Source organism: Toxorhynchites rutilus, chromosome 1 (assembly GCF_029784135.1).
Source record: "Toxorhynchites rutilus septentrionalis strain SRP chromosome 1, ASM2978413v1, whole genome shotgun sequence".
In the NCBI taxonomy this organism is placed as follows: Eukaryota; Metazoa; Arthropoda; class Insecta; order Diptera; family Culicidae; genus Toxorhynchites; species Toxorhynchites rutilus.
The window spans coordinates 55195019-55211724 of record NC_073744.1 but is presented as its reverse complement, the minus strand read 5'-3'; the positions used below and the strand labels follow the sequence as shown (position 1 = coordinate 55211724).

Genomic DNA, 16706 nt, shown 5'->3' with positions numbered 1-16706 from the left:
CAAGAAAAATTCCACTGATAACTTGTGTTCCACTGCTTGTATGGACCTTACCTTTGTTGGACATCTTCTTGGGGCTACTCTTTTGGGGGCTTCCCTTCTGGGGACTTCCATGGCGCGACAAACCAGTCTTCTGGGGGCTTCCACGCTGGGGACTATCCGCCTTGGAGCGGGGAATAGCCGGCATTAGTTTTTCCCTAGTGGGGGACGGTAGTAGGGCGCCTTCCTCCATATCCGGTCCGGTGGTACGTTCCAGATGATGTCGAATGTTGTCCTTACGGCTGCGCGAGAACGCTTGTCCGTCCGGCAGTGCTTTGTTGATCTCGACTGGCCTAGCGCTACCGGGAATCTTACCGCGAGCATGTGGCTTCGTTGGTGAACTCTTTTTGTTGTTTTCCTTCTCTTTTTCTTCCTTTGTGATAGGTCTGTAGGTGGAAAGACATCCATGATTTAGTCTTGAAACTGAAATGTTGAATTCATCGTCAAAACTCAGTTTCACAACGCATATTGAGTAAGCCACACTTCATACTGTTGTGTAAAATTAAGCATGCTGTGTGTTTTGAATTCCTTTAAACACGACCTTTTGTTTTGAAAATCTGTACTGGAAGGAGGACAGTTTAATACATCACTCGTTAATTAATATAATATAAATCCAGTCTGTCTAATTCTGGAGTTTTTGTGTAGATTTTTTTTCGGTCACAAAATACAAGATAGTTTCAGTAATCACTACTTCATTGTAACTCAATCCTTTTTTCTCTGCAGCAATATTTTATGTCTGCATCCAATTAGTGCTCGCTGGGATCCAGTCTCGAATAGTTACGTTTCTTTATCACAAAACTATTCAAAACTCACAAAATCTATAGAAACGAACCACCAGTTTCATATAATTATCGGAACAGATTTGACAAAACCAGAATTACGCGTCAGAACCGTAACAGTGTCAGAACCATAAACACTATTCATATTTTCATCCGCCTGGCCTGCGCTTTCGTATTTATCGAAGAGAAAGTGTAAAATAAATAATTTCGTAATTTTTCTGGTCTTAACCCTTTTATTTACAACATCGAGTCTCACTCGTTGTGTACTCGCATGTCGTAGGGCGCTAAGACGCTCAGCAAAGTAGTGAAACAACTCGATGCATGGTCCATCGAAGCGTTTGCATTTGATCCGCTCTTTCGGGAGGTACAAATCGTAGGTTTAGATCTTATTAAAACATGGACTATCGTCGAGGACGTCAACTTTCCATCATTTATAGTTTCTGGAATATATGATGTTTGTGTATGGAGACTCATGAAACACTAATGTTTTACTCGTAACATGTTTGTGTGTAAAGTCTCGCGATTCACGTGTTCTTGACAAGTTTTTTAAGAGAAAAAGTTCGCAGAACATGTCAATCAGATAATTTACACACAGAAATGTTACGAGTATAATAATAATTTTGTTGTTAGGAAAACTCTATCTCTGTAGTAGTGCCCTGCTTTCGATGTACGGATGACTTATTGGTTATTGTATTGGCTACACATATATTTTTTTTCATAATTGAAAACGCGTCTAAGGAGTTGGCAGCACCATCTCAGATTGCAGTGAAACGTTGTGGGTGTAAAGATATTGGTCACTAGCTGACCCGGCAAACTTCGTCCCGCCCAAAATTTGTTTTTTTGTTATCAATACCTTCAAACATTCACGTTTTCTTGCTAAGCGCAAGTTCATGTTTCCAATCGCAGAACTGTTCATTAATCGATCTTCTAATCGACTCCGTTGTTTTTTTCCTTTTACCTCGATCTTCTGCTCTTCTTATTTGAACGCTTCTACCAAAACTCATCACTATAAAATCAGATTATTTTCAGACACAATTCTCGTTCAAGATTTTTCAACCACTTGCAAATAACATGTTCCTCCGTTATATGGAATAAATGTTTGATACAGAAAATATGATAGAATAAAGGCAGAGCCCTCCCTACTTCTCCCCCTAGAGAGGGGACAGGAGTGTCTATTCGCCATAGAAACTTTTCGTATCCCCTAAAATCTTCACATGCCAAATGTGGCTCCATTTGCTTGAGTAGTTTTCGAGTTATGCAGAATTTTTTTTTTCAATTCGTATGACAGCCCACCCTAACAGAGGGGGGAGGAGTGTCGAACCACCATAGAAACATTTATTGCACCCTAAAACCTCCATATGCCTAATTTGGTTTAACTTCCTTGATTAATTCTCGAGTTATGCAGAAATTTGTGTTTCATTTGTATGGCAGCAACCCCCCCCCCCCCAAGAGAGGGGGGAGGAGTATCTAACCACCATAGAATAATTTATTGCATCTTTGGTTTCGTTTGCTTGATTAATTCTCGAGTAATGTAGAAATTTGTGTTTCATTTGTATGGCAGCCCCCCTTTAGAGAGCGGGGGTGGAGTGTCTAACCACCATAGAAACATTTATGGCACCCTAAAACCTCCTTATGCCTAATTTAGTTTCATTTGCTTGATTAATTCTCGAGTTATGCAGAAATTTGTGTTTTATTGGTAAGGCAGCCCCCCCCTAAGAGAGGGGGGGAGGAGTATCTAACCACCCTAAAAACATTAATTGCATCCTAAAACCTCCAGATGCCTAATTTGGTTGCATTTGCTTGGTTAATTCTCGAGTAATGCAGACATTTGTGTTTGAAAATCTTCTCCGGCTCCAAAAACCCCTACATACCAATTTTCATGTCGATCGGTTCAGTAGTTTCCGAGTCCATAAGAATCAGACAGACAGACAGAAATCCATTTTTATGTATAAAGATTTAACACTAGAACTATCGACCGGTCAAAATGACTGGTTGTATCATTTGTTCACAAGATTTTGTCTTAATTTATTCTAATAATGCTATGACTTTTTCTAAATAAGGCATATTTCCTTTGAAATTTCTATAATGACAACTATGATCGATTTGGAAGAAATAGATATATAAAAAATGTCGGTAGTTCTACTGTCAAGCAAAAATTTCAATTTTGATAGCTTGAAATCTTAAAAAAGTAGACTACTTTTTGATGAAGGCCTAGTTTTTTATTTTAATTTTTACAAAAAATGTTAACTCAAAAGCTGTGAGTCCATCGAAATTTTGGTCAAATAACGAAATGTAGGAAATGGTTTAAAAATTGCATCATAAAATATCGAACAAATTTCGAATAAAAGAACTCCGAAAAAATTGGGAAATAAAAATTTTGAGATCTCTCATAAACTTTTCTAATTCCCCAAAAAAATATGTATGCCCACATTCCCCATAAGGGTTACGTTTTTATAAAAGCTTTATTCAGCTCTATGCTTACTTCACAGACGCTCGTTAGAGTCTCTTACAGCTACTTGTTCAGTTTCTGATGACATTTTGAACAAAAAAATGGCCAAAATTCAATGACTCCATCAAATCGTTTGCTCCGTTAGAACACTTAAAAATGTAATGCCAAGCAGTCGAACATGAGCTTAAAAAGAATGGCAGAAAATGCTCGCATTTTTCGGCGTAAGAATATTTCTATTGTTCGAATGTTCACATGAGGCTTCCATTGTTGTGTTTATAAATAGCACCAATTACCGATGCAGCAGATCGATCGTATGTGGAGTGAGAGGCTGGGATCACCATCACATGATGATTGATGCATGGACGTAGAAGCTAAAATAACACACAAAGAAGGTCAGTTGAGGGCCCTGAGTTATAAGCTCATGATTGTTCGCTTAGTAGCGGACACGCAACCAATTAGGCTACGAAGACCCCCGAAAGTTACCGGGCAATTATTAAGGGCATATCCAAGGGTGTCTCGGAACATACCAAACATCAGGAAGGATTGCTTAGCTGCGTCCAAGAAATGTACGAAGGTTACTGTGCAGATTTTGATGGGAGGTGTCAAACCCAAAGTACGACCATTTTACAGAAATCAGCGATCTGCGTGAATTAACCATTTTGGAAGAACCCTATTATTCATGCAATTGTGAACAAGTATATCATGATATCGAGCTAGACCAAACATGTAGAGAATTTTTCTATGAAAGAACTAAATTAATAGATGTTTGAAAGGTTTGAGTGGTACACTTATTTTCCTTTTTTGGATGGTTTTTCCCAAAAATGACTTTTTCAAAAAATCATATCTTTTGAACCACTGGATATTAGATGATCGACATGTCAAATTAACGCTAGCCGTTAATTTAAAAATATTGAACTTGCAAGAAAAAATGGATTTAATATTCGTAATTATTGATTCCAGTCGTTTTTTCATTGTTTTCATAGCCTTTGACTTGAGAGCGCTTTTTTATATTTTTCCCTGGAAACTAAGGATATTTTACGTAACATATCTCGATATCAGAGAGGTTTTTTCGTTTTTGAGATATAATTTTTCAAAGTTAATGGGTGGTCCGGAAAATCATTTTTCCTCTTTTATCCAAACTTATTTTTGTAAAAAAACATAACATTTGAACTACTGAGCAGATTTGAATGGTCGACATATTAAATTGAAGCCAATAAGCTAGCTTCTTTGAAAAAATATGACGCTTGCGGGAAGATTGGATTGCAGTCGCATAGTTCTTGTCCCCACCCAGATAGTTTCTGAGCAAAGATCCAGAGTGATGAAGAGATGAGAGACTGGCTACCCGATGTAGTTGTGATGAGATCGAATATAGACAAACTAGCTTGATCTATACTGATCGATGGTTTATTTGCAACTGACCGATACTTGGTTTTTAATTATAAAGACTTTGAACTCTAAGAGTTCATTCGTCTCTATACCGATACTGAACATGCTTTGCCCTATTCATACGGCCCTGCAGTCCTTCTTTTTGTTTGAGTTGAGTCTCGAATACTCGCTATAAAAACAATTGGGTTCGTATTCCCCGTTTTCTATAGCGATATTTTCCTCCCTCTGACAATTCGCTTTGTTGTTGTTCGTTTGTTGTGATTGGCATTTTGTGTCGTGATTCTTGTTTTTGTTTTGATGTGCTCAATTGTGAGTGGTAAGTACGGTGTGTTATGTATTATTAATAATTGTTGCGTGAGAAAAAGGTAAGTGAATAAAGAATATTTATGTTAATAATTTTTATAATCGTTATTGTGTTCAGGTGTGAACTCAGGCTGATTGGCTGCTATAGGTTTATAGTAAAGTGTTTTGATGTGTAATGTGTAAAGTGTAATATTTTTTTAATAAAGTTGACTATGCTGGAATCAAGGTGTGTTTGTTATTGGAATATTGAACGATAAATTAAAAACATGTTAAATTGGCAATATAATAACTCATAAACCTAAAATAACACCTATCTGGTTTTCGGATATATTACGTAAAAAACCTCAGCTTTCAAGAAAAAATATAAAAGCCTGTCTATCTTTAACCAAGTAAATTAAAAAATAAAATAAGTAAAAAATAACTTTTTAAGTTAAACGGTTAATTTCGTTAATTATTTTGTTTTCTAGTTTTTAGTACATTATCTGTTTCATTAGAATATTTCTCTACAACAAAACCATTGTACTGTATTCTATCAGTCAGAACATTTCATTTGATACCGATATTGAGTGGATTGCAGAAAATACATAGTGTGTTCTCCAAGTCAAGTTCGTTCGTTTGATACACATATCTCAATCAACCTTTTTTTTTTGAGATGATACAGAATCAGCTATTTTGTAGCGGCGGTCAAATTGGATTTTTCAAGATAAGCAGTTTTAAAATGACAGCAGAGATAAAGGTATGATATAAATTCGGTCAGTTCCTATTGGTCAAATTTCTATTAATGTGGGACAACCCTACAGACATACAAACATACATACGAATAGTTCAAGCTAAATAAAACCGTTTGATAAAGTAATTGGATATTTTGTGGTTGCGGCCATCTTGAATTTGGATTTTTCATGATCTACTGTGATCTACTATTCAAGCCCTTTCATTTGAAACTCATATTAATCGGGTTTAAGAAAATATGCAGCCCGCCATTTGATAGTGGCAACCATCTTGGATTTGCATTTTTTATAAATAATTGTGTTCTACTAGTCAAGCCCTTTCATTTGATACCCATATTAATGAGGTTTTGAGAAAATATGCAGTCCACCATTTTGTAGTGGCAGCCATCTTGGATTCACATTTATCATAAATAACCGTATTCTACTAGTCAAGCCCTTTCGTTTGATACCCATATTGATGGGGTTTTGGAAACCCCATATTGATGAGGATTTGAATAAATATGTGATCCACCATTTTGTAGCGGCCGCCATCTCGAATTTTCAAGATCATGAAATACGCAGTTTTATAATGACTACAGAGATAAAGGTGTGTTCCAAATTTCATATCAATCGGTCAACAGGAAGGGGGTCAAATTTCTATTAATGTGGGTCAACGCTACAGACAAACACGTTACACGTTACAAACATACAAACAGATTACAGGGCAAGCTAAATAAAACCGTTTAAAAAAAAATATCAGGCTGGGGAAAAAGTATTCTATTATTTTTTCGATAGCTGGATGTAGTGAACAATATCTCGCGTAATATTGATCATACAATTTCAAATTTAGGCTTGTTGTAAAGGTGATATTTAACATAAAGAAACATTCTATTGCTATTTTTTGTTTGTCCCATTCAGTTGTGAGGTACAGAATGTTAACAATGGAGGTTAACAAAGAGAAAATTCGGTTCATTTTACACTTTTCCTTTTTAAAGGCGTAAATGCAAGCCAGGCCACTGAAATTGTGAATGGTATTCATAGGGCCAATACTGCAACATTAAAATACGTGCAGTTCAATTTATTTAAAAAAAATATTGATTTTTTATTCAAATTCTATTTAATTTTTTTAGTGCAATACATTAAATTCAGATTTGTACTGTCAACAAACGGATCGTTTGAAGCTAGTGATTGATCAGCGACGTCCAGAATTGGCCAACCGAAGAGGCGTTGTGTTCCATCATGACAACGCAAGGCCACACAATTCCGAAAGCTTGATTGGGATGTTTTGATGCATCCACCACATAGTCCGGACATGGCACCAAGCGATTACCACTTTTTTCGCATTGCAAAATTTCCAGAGTGATAATAAATTGGGATCAAGAGAAGATTGTGAAAATCTATTGCTAGAGTTTTTCGCCAATAAGAACCAAGGCTTCTATGATAGAGACATTACCTTTAGAAAGACAACAAATTTTCCAACAAAACGGTGCATATTTGACCCAAATCGGACAATTTGAAGCATATTAAAAATTTCACCCAAAAATAATGGATTATTTTTCCCCAACCTAATATTTGACAGAATATATCAACACAATGTCAATATTGACACAAACTTCGGCAATTGTGTCTTTATTGCTTCCGGAGCATCTAAATTGATAATTGACCGCGAGTTGGTTTGTTTGCGTGTGAAGCTTAAATATCATAATGCTGATCGATAGGCGATAACGGAATAATACTATGGGGTTTCCAAATGGCCACTACGTCCTTATTTTGCTCATATTTTCAAAATGAATCGTACGGCTATTTTGCTGGCACAAATTGTTCTCCTTCGTTGTTCTGATTGAATGTTAATTTCCTGAGCTATTATGCTTGTTCATTGAAATCAAAGGATAATGTATTATGAGAATGTTCTGTAAAAAACTACAGATATGTTTGTTTCCTTCGACGATGTGCACAGTCTTGTTGTATCTTTTCTGGAAAAAAAAAATTCCTGATGGCGAACGGGAAAAGGATTCTTAATGCCTTAAGCACGCTCTAGCACATTGTGAATGAAATGTAAAAGACCCCTAAACAACCTCATATGGCATTGAAAAGAAGTTTGGGTTGTTGTTGGCCACATTATACAATATTACAACCCTTTGCCATTTCGAAAGGGAACCAGTGTTTTGTCTCATTACGTTACACATTCATTAGGCATCGATGGCTTTTCAAGGTCATCTTCCAGCTCCTAAGGGTTTACATACATACATTCAAACGCCATATACGCCACCCACCTGACGCTAGAAGCGAGGGACAACGCGCTTAACGAGCTTCGCCTGGACACCTGATCCCACAGTTCCTGCTGCTTATTGTACAGATCGGGGTTCATTTCCACGCCCCATCCTCGGTTCTGCGAAATCAGTGAAGGGAAAAAGAAGAAATCCCATCTCAGTCATAATGACATTTGTGACACATTCGGTCGAATGGTTCGAAATGCTCACTCACCCTATACTCTCCGGCCTTCTTTCGCAGCTCCAGTACCTCCTTGTACCAGGCGGTGTCCATGTCCGCATTGCCCCGATTGCCACCGTCCGGCTCGAAACCGAATCGCTCCTTCTCGGTTTTCGTTGCCCTCATCTTCTGTTCCACCACGGTAGCCATATCGCGCCTGTGGTGGGGTAATTAGGATAATGAAATTTGGGCTAATGAGTAATTTTCGGGAAAGCGTGCTGAAATCGGCCGTCGAAAATGTGACGGTTTTGGTAAAATTGAAAAAACAAAGAACTGTGGGAAGCAGTCGTGACCAGGCGGAGGGGATGTTGCACTGTGGAAAATTGGTTTGAGGTTCACATTTTTGCGTACTTTTTTCTATAATTGAGAAGTTCGTTCCATTCAAAACACAAATTCGATTGACCTTAGGAAAACAAAGTATCGTACACTCTGTTGACCAGTAAGCCAAAAGATTCTTCACTTCATATACTTTATTTGTGTCGACGGCAATTCCGGAAAAATACTGCTGATTGTCACGCAACATCGCACATTGCCGAATGTGTTAGCTATCTGGCTTTCCCAGAAATTTACTTCCCACTGGTGTTAACAAATGGATTCTCTGCTACCGATAAATTGAAGCATAAGAGTCACTAGTTTCGATTTCGTGAAGTTTGAGATTCCATGGGTGGCTTAATAATATGGTCTTCAATGGATAAGAATCGTTGATATATTCGTATATGTATGTATGCACCCACTATGAAAGACTATTTGAACCACTTTTGACTGAATTTGAAGTCGATCTGATGGAATTGGAGAAAATTCTCGAATTAATCGAAATGGGCAAACAATCTGCAGAGCATAAAATGTGCAATTCTAAGTGGTTACAGACCCAAAAACATAGGATCCACTTTTTCTATCAAATCCAAACCAACCGAATATTAGGTTGGAGAAAAAGATCTCAATTATTTTCTCGGTAGATGGCTGTAGTGATCGATATCTCGTATAGTACCGATCATATAATTTCAAGTTAATGCTCATTGTCAAGGTGACATTTCACACTAAAAAAACTGTTTTCGTTTGTTCTGTTTTTTGTTTGTTCCATTCAGTTGTGAATTACAAGACGTTAACGATGCAAGACAGCAAAAATAAAATCCGGCAGATTTTACAAGTTTTCTTTGATAAAGGCGAAATTCAGATCTCTACTGTCCACAACCGTTTGAAGCTAGCGATTGATCAGAAACGGCCAACGAAAAATGGCCAACAGAAGAGGTTTTGTGTTCCATCAGAACAACACAAGGCCACACACATCTGTAGTGACTCGCCAAACGGTCCTCAACCTATTTTTCGTAGAGGCCATAAACTCGTGTTAGACATGGTGTCGCGGGCCGCAAAGAAAAAATTCATAAATAAAGAAGGATGATACTCAAGACACGACCGCGCTTTTAACATTCAACTACGAAACTATTGCTGGCGAACACAAAACATTTCAGAAATTTTATAATAAAACTTTTCGATACAAATACTTGATAGCAACGACAAGTAAAGAGCGTGAACGCTTCGCGAATCAGTTTGAGTAGATTTTCAAATTAATTCAACAGTAAATATGTACTTTTGATTGCTCGCTGTCTACCCATGTAACCATAAGCATTAACTTTTAGCTCTATTGTAGCACTAATTCAGCATCTGTAATGCCAAATGGCAGTATATCTGCTTTTTTATGCTTAAAGGCCTTATATCGACATTATTAATGCACATAGACATTAATGAAAATAAGCATTAATGAAGGTCCTATATGCAAATTAAGTGCTACCATATAATGCTCACAATCATTAAGATGAAGTATATGAAAATAAGCATTAGTGAAAGTCGTATATACGCATTTAGTGCTATGCATTTAGCATCTGGCTGGCAAGCAAACCCGCTCATACATGATCTTTTTGGGCAGGTACCTGACCGGTTGTTTCAATAGGCCTATTTTCAATTCATTCATCTACATCAGGGGTGGCCAAACTTTTGGGCATTGCGGGCGACTAATTGTCCAAATGTTAGGCTGCGGTCTACCAACGTTGACTGTATCAAAAAGTCATTAGAAAATGTATTTAGTACTAGAAGATAGAATAAAGTTTCATCCCTCCTATACTCACGCGCAAAATCATAACTCGTATAATTCATGCGTGTCTTTATTGTAATTTTGCTTCTGTATATTTTTAGGCGTTATTGGTATTTATTTGAAGTACAAAAGATATAAAATATTTCCAGTTTCAATAATTATTTAACTCAGCCTCCTCAAAACTAAATTATTGATTCTCGGACTGTGAGACCGTATGCTCGAGTATAGGAGGGTTAATTAAAGGAAAATCATAATCACTAATCAATGAATATTCAATGATAAATTATTTTATAAAATAAAAATAATTATTGGTTACTGAATAATTGATAAGTTATACTTTATTTTCTGTTAAGTCTAATCAATTAATGTCGTGTTTTTTTCAAGAAAATTGTCATTTATGACATGCAATCTGCATTTGCAACATGTTTTTATTTTTTTTTATAATAATACACCCAAGATGATGATTATATTCCTCAATTACCAAGAGGTTTAAGAAATAGAGATGAAACGGATATCCTGTAACTATCCGGCCAATATTCGCTATCTGGCCGGATACCGGATATTAGAAAAAAAATCAATGATTTTTCATGAACACAATCTTTTTTTTAAATATATTTTTTTAAATTGGGTTAATATTAACTCATAACATTAATTCATCAACGCTCTTACATTTATTATAATGTTTTTTAAATGATCGATTACGCTTTGCTTTGTACGTTCAGAGAACAGTCTTTCACTGTAAACACTACTGCAAGGGACTGAAAGATAAACTGTAGCGAGCCTTGCGAATTAACCGTACCGTAAACCGGGGACAAATTGCCACTATTTTCAGAAAAATGTGTATATTTTCAAATTAATTTGTTAGATTTATACCCAATTATTTTTAAAATAAGTACAGGTGCTAAAACCACAAAATGATATGAAAAGTTTTGTTCAAAAAGATCCTTAAGCGTTAATTTGGAAATTTTTTAGCGGATAATTTCAAAATGTAGCATCGAGATGAAGTTGATCAAATTATGCGTCTGGTAATTCGTAGTACTTTTTCGTAAAATAGGTTTTTCACACTTGTTTGAAAACTTGATACCCTATTAGGAAGTATTCATTCTATACGGAAAATTCAATCATAGTTCCTCATTTTTATGTAAAAATGCGTTTATTACTTCCTGAAATATAAATCTTTATTTGCTTCATGCTCACATGTAGTTTCGTATTTGCAAATAAAAATCCGGCCTCGAAGCTTGCCGGATATCCGGTATCCGGTCAAACGACTATTCGTTTCATCACTAATATGAACTATCTATCAGAAATATTGACCCTCATTATGTGAATTGAATCGAACGGCCAATTCGATCCCTATAACTATCAAACCAAGCTAATTTTCGTATTTTATAAATCGATAGAATCTAATCGAATCGAGTTCTCCAAAAGCATATTTCGAAATGTTGTCGAAATGTTTTCCAAAGCAAAATATTAGGAATGTAACAAGCAAAATTATGCCGACAGCTTTCACTCGACTGTATCTATAACACCAAAATAGAGCTTACGATCAAAATTCTGTTCAACTAGACTCTATAATAGGGCCCAATACGTAATGTAAGACATTTTTAGTTTCTCATGTTGTTCTATTCATGACTATAATTCTTAAAGGAAATTCGCACAATTAATTTACATTACTCATCTAACTTCTCGAATAAAAATAACAATACTTCATTAAACCTTATGCCGGATGTGTCCAGCATTTTCAATCGGTCATTTAGCAAATGATGTGCCTGGAGAATAAATTGTAGAAATTGTTCCTAGTGACAATGTTGTTGTGACAATGTAATCAAACAGATTACAAGTTATGGTCGAACAACTGGATGTGTTAATATAAAATAACTAACAATCTGAAAAAATATTAAAATGGAAACATTAATGAAGATATATTTATTCTTACAATTAATTCTGGAGGTGACACTATCATAGATCAGCTAGCGGGCACCTAAGAATACCTACGCGGGCGACCGGTAGACCGCGGTCTACCGTTTGGACATCCCTGATCTATATTAACAGTGGTCCAGATAGCAAAGGCACAACAGAGAACAACACATGTTGCAGAAAGTACTCCGGTTCGAATCTCATAAGGTATTTTTCATATAATAATTATTTTTCATTCCAAACAATGTGCCGTTGATCTAAATAAAGAAGAACCCTGTTATAACCTCAATAACACCCATAAAAAGAGTAGCAATGAATCTGTGTAGGCCCATGGAATATATATGTTTTCTTTGTTTTCAATGGATTTTTTTTTTAGATAGAAATGTAAGAAAAACAACTTGACGTTTTTATGGAATTTTATATAAGCATGAATGATGCTTATTAAAGGCTGCCATCACAAGTGACGTTTTCAGATAGCCCTAAGTAGGCTTTAGAAATGCTTACTTAAAGCTGTAACTGAAGTATTTGAAGAGCCCTATATTTCGCCTTTCTAGCATTAAATCCGCCCTATAATGGTTTATAGTGCTCAATGAGCATTTATTCAGTATTCTATATGTGAATACAGTGCTGATTTAAGACCATTTCTAAGTGCTTGCTGATTACCTGGGTACAGCACTGGAAGTGAAATACTGAACTTCATCCATGTGTAATTTGTTTTGTTGATCTCCTAGCAAAATTACATCTCCAACGCAGAACGAAATAATTCTGTAGACGCAGAATGGTAACAGACAATCCGAATCGAATCTATTGTATGATGGATGCAGAGGCGAAATTTCACCTTCGGTTTTTCATCGAAAAACACAACTTTCAACGATGAAAAATACCTTTAATCTAGAAACAATAGTTGAAATCACAAAAATTTAATAATCGATTGAAAAAAAAATCACAAAGCAGTCATTCTCGATTTCTAAGTCATCCAGTTGACGACGGTCGCAAGGTTTTTTAAATAGTATTTCTCAAGGTCGGGTTGTATAGTTTGGTCTTTCAAATTGGTCTTTCTCAAGGCGAGTGAACTGAGAAAGCTTGAAGACTCTATAATTAAAAATAACATTCTTACATCAATAAATCCAAACATATTCTTGAATTCATAAAGCTCTCTTCAGCCAAAAATAAACATTAAATAGATTTTTTGAATGCATCGGAATTTCCAGAATGACTCGAAAGTTTTAGTGGCCCTGAAAAGGATCGATGGGTTTTGTGCTGTTTTGTATTTTTTTTTTATCAATCCGTTTATTTTTACAGGCTCAGTTACATAAGTTTAATGGAGCCAAACTCTTAACTATATTTCAACTAGCATATATCAACATGTTGTTTCCTTAATTCTATGGTTAATGAAATAGGAAACCGACTCGAGTAGAAGGGTGACACATTTTCATTAGGAAAAGGATGGGATGTAAGGAGATGTGTGTTTACACTCGCACTCACATTCACATTCACATTCTCATTCACACTGACACTTCACACTCAATTCTTAAAACTATCCTTACATCTAATATGTATTTACAATTTAACTTATTCTAATGTTAGTAGGAAGGGAACCGATAGCTCGCGAAGGACGAAAAGGAGGGGAAAAGGATGTATGAACAATCACACTCGAAGATCGATAGCTTTAAGGAAAACATATATTTGGGACATGTAATCAAGGTCAAACCGAGCCAACACATCTCTCACCGGCACATGCTGTTTTGTAGACTCAACTGAAAATGGTTGATTCATGATTCAACAATACATTCAGAACTTAACGCGCAACGTACTCTGTACGTATCACGACATTTTTCTCGTTCTACATACAGTGCGGCTCCAGGCGATTATATATTTATCACCCACTACCGCTATCTATTTGATAACTCATAACGAATAAAATCAACAATTCGTACAATCTCCACTGCAGTCTTCCATGTTTCACAAAAAACACTGCGTCCGCAATAAACATGTCCACGCTGCTGTTCACAGTTTTGTGTTTGAGTACAAACATGAATTTTTCGTACCTATGTTAGAAAATGTGACATGTTTGTATTCGTGGTATGTTTGGACATACGATGTTTAATCACATGATGTTCGAACATGGTGTACAGTTTCTCTTGCATTTTCACCCCAAGCACCGGCAGTGCGTAGAGTAGAAGAAGCGAATCGGACACCACACCACCACCACTCAACGCGTGGTGTGTTGGTATGTTTACATAGAAAAAATGCTTCCCTTTCATGACAATGGGTGCTTCATCAAAAATATTGGGTAAATAAAATAAACCTCTTTTTCTGTTCTGAACAAAATAAACATCGATTGATATGAGAGTTTTTCACATTTGATATCATTATTTAGTGCACGCATCAATTTATATATTGAATTCATGTAACATTCGCTATTATTAGCTATTTGAACAAGTACTAAAATTGAATTATTCAGCAGTGACATGTTAGGCGTGACGCTAACCACTCGACCACGGGAGCAACAATTTTGGCTGGATCTTTGAATAAAAATGGCCAATACTGCTTGTTCGCGACGATCGCGACCCGAGCTATAAAACGAGCGGAGAAGAGGAGAAGAAAGTATGATGCAATCGCATGCACACATAGCATATGTAGTGCAGTGTAAGTGTAGCTTTTGGTTTTTTACTTCATTCAGTTTGTGATAACATCGAGAAATTAATGGTGTGTTATAGCCGCTGAAATTTCTCTGCTGGTTCTGCTGTGTGCCGCTGAAGGTTGCATCTAAAACTAATTTTTGGGTATTTATTTTTTTGGTCAGCATTTGTACAACGTCGCCCGCTATGCAGTCGGCTCCCCAGACTTTAATTGCCAACATGCACGCAAAAAAAATAGAAAGCTTCTTTTTATTCAGAGAATGTTTTCTTTGAACGAAACCAAGGATTATTTAATCAGACTTGCAAAATGTGCATGAACGATCTATAAATTGTTACTTATTCGCGGCAATACATACACACACTCTTTACAGATACACGGGCCGAAGGTTGTGCAGTCCACTGATGATTCAACAAGAGCCAAAGGTTGTACCGCTCATGACAACTCTACACGAGCTGATGATTGCGCCGGCTAGTGATCATTCTATCCTGGATTCCTCGAGTCGAAAAAGACGCACCACGCTAGATATGGGGTGCAGACTAGGGGGTCGTTGCTGATTAACGGTCAGCTGCATCCCAATAGGAAGTATCCCATGTCGGGCACACGTACAGAGCATTGAAGACTGCAACATCCCAATTATGAGAACACTTGTAATACTAACCTCGAGCCAACCGCGAGTAATCGGTTACATATTACTAACATAGTTGTAAGCAAACATTGTCAAAATATTGAACTCCCGGCCCCGTTAGGCTGACGCCATATGAGCCTTAATAAAAATATATATTTTAGTGCATGAACTTATAGCCTCTTAGTTCGTACAATTTTTGAAATGCGAACTAAATTTCAAGTTCGTTTCTGTGAAAAAGTATTCTACGAAGAAATGTTTTGGAATGAATTCTTTCCGTGTATGAAAAGAAACGAAAGCAATGAATACTGCGACATCGGGTGATATGTTTGTACATGATGCTCTTGAATTATAAACATCGTGTTTGTTTTCACATGTCTATGTTTGTGTATCATTGTTCGTGTTGGGGATAGACACTCAACACTAGCGAGAATCATGTTCGAATTCAAACAAAAACATGGAATTTTCACATCGCGTGGACATGTGTAAGTGTTTTTCGGAAGACTGCTCCACGGTATGAAAACCGACGACGTACATCCTTTTTAATATTTCCCTTCTGCTTTGATCTCACTCTACACTAGACTTGCTTCTTCCATATTTTGAAGATGCATTCTGTGGCGATAAAAAATGTTCAAGACAAGTAACAAAGTAGATAATGAGGTTGGCCAGGGCGAGCACAATATTTAGAGAACGTTCACTGACAGCCAACGACATACATCGACAAATCTTGACTAAGATGGACTTTCAAGCAGGTACTCATATTTATAGATTGTTATGATTTCAATTGTTTGCTTTCGAAGCAGTTTTGAGCTATTGAAACAAATTTTTAGGGCCAGTCAGAAACCAGCAGCATACATCATTTATCCTTCGAATGAAGTGATTGACATACCATTTTGTACAATTGATAAAGGGGTATTAACGCTCGAAACTTTGCACCCCAAACGTGACGCTCTTATTTTAAAAATTTTAAACTTACACCCCAGTTCAGATTCGATGTGATGTAAAAGTACAGAGGCACACTCCACCAGACGGTATCCAAATCGTCGTGATGCCCTCACCGAACAGAATTGCACCATACAGTGCGATATCTATCATTCATTCTTCCTTAGAATCGAGCAAAACCACAGTTTGTGACTGCTGGAACAAAATCATCCGTCGCTTCTAGCCTTGAAAAATACCAATTTGGAAAACTCTACTAAACAATCGGCTATGAGAAAGGTTATTCGAGAGCCTCACCACCGTCTGGTCGCTAGCTAGATGACTGATGAATTGTGAATACTGTAAT

At 36.6% G+C, this 16706-nt stretch overlaps 1 protein-coding gene across 6 annotated transcripts in view; it reads right to left on the bottom strand.

Annotated features, from left to right (window-relative positions):
* LOC129766584 (serine/arginine repetitive matrix protein 1) overlaps positions 1 to 16706 on the bottom strand; it is a 170039-nt gene that overhangs the window by 23168 nt on the left and 130165 nt on the right. For 5 of the 6 annotated variants that reach the window (XM_055767160.1, XM_055767166.1, XM_055767190.1 and 2 more), the window contains 3 exons: positions 8145 to 8307; positions 7934 to 8049; positions 52 to 422 (listed from right to left, as the gene is read on the bottom strand). In XM_055767160.1, the coding sequence (XP_055623135.1) occupies positions 52 to 422; positions 7934 to 8049; positions 8145 to 8307 (650 nt within the window). The remainder of the gene's footprint in view (positions 1 to 51; positions 423 to 7933; positions 8050 to 8144; positions 8308 to 16706) is intronic. The other variant, XM_055767185.1, reaches the window with a different exon arrangement.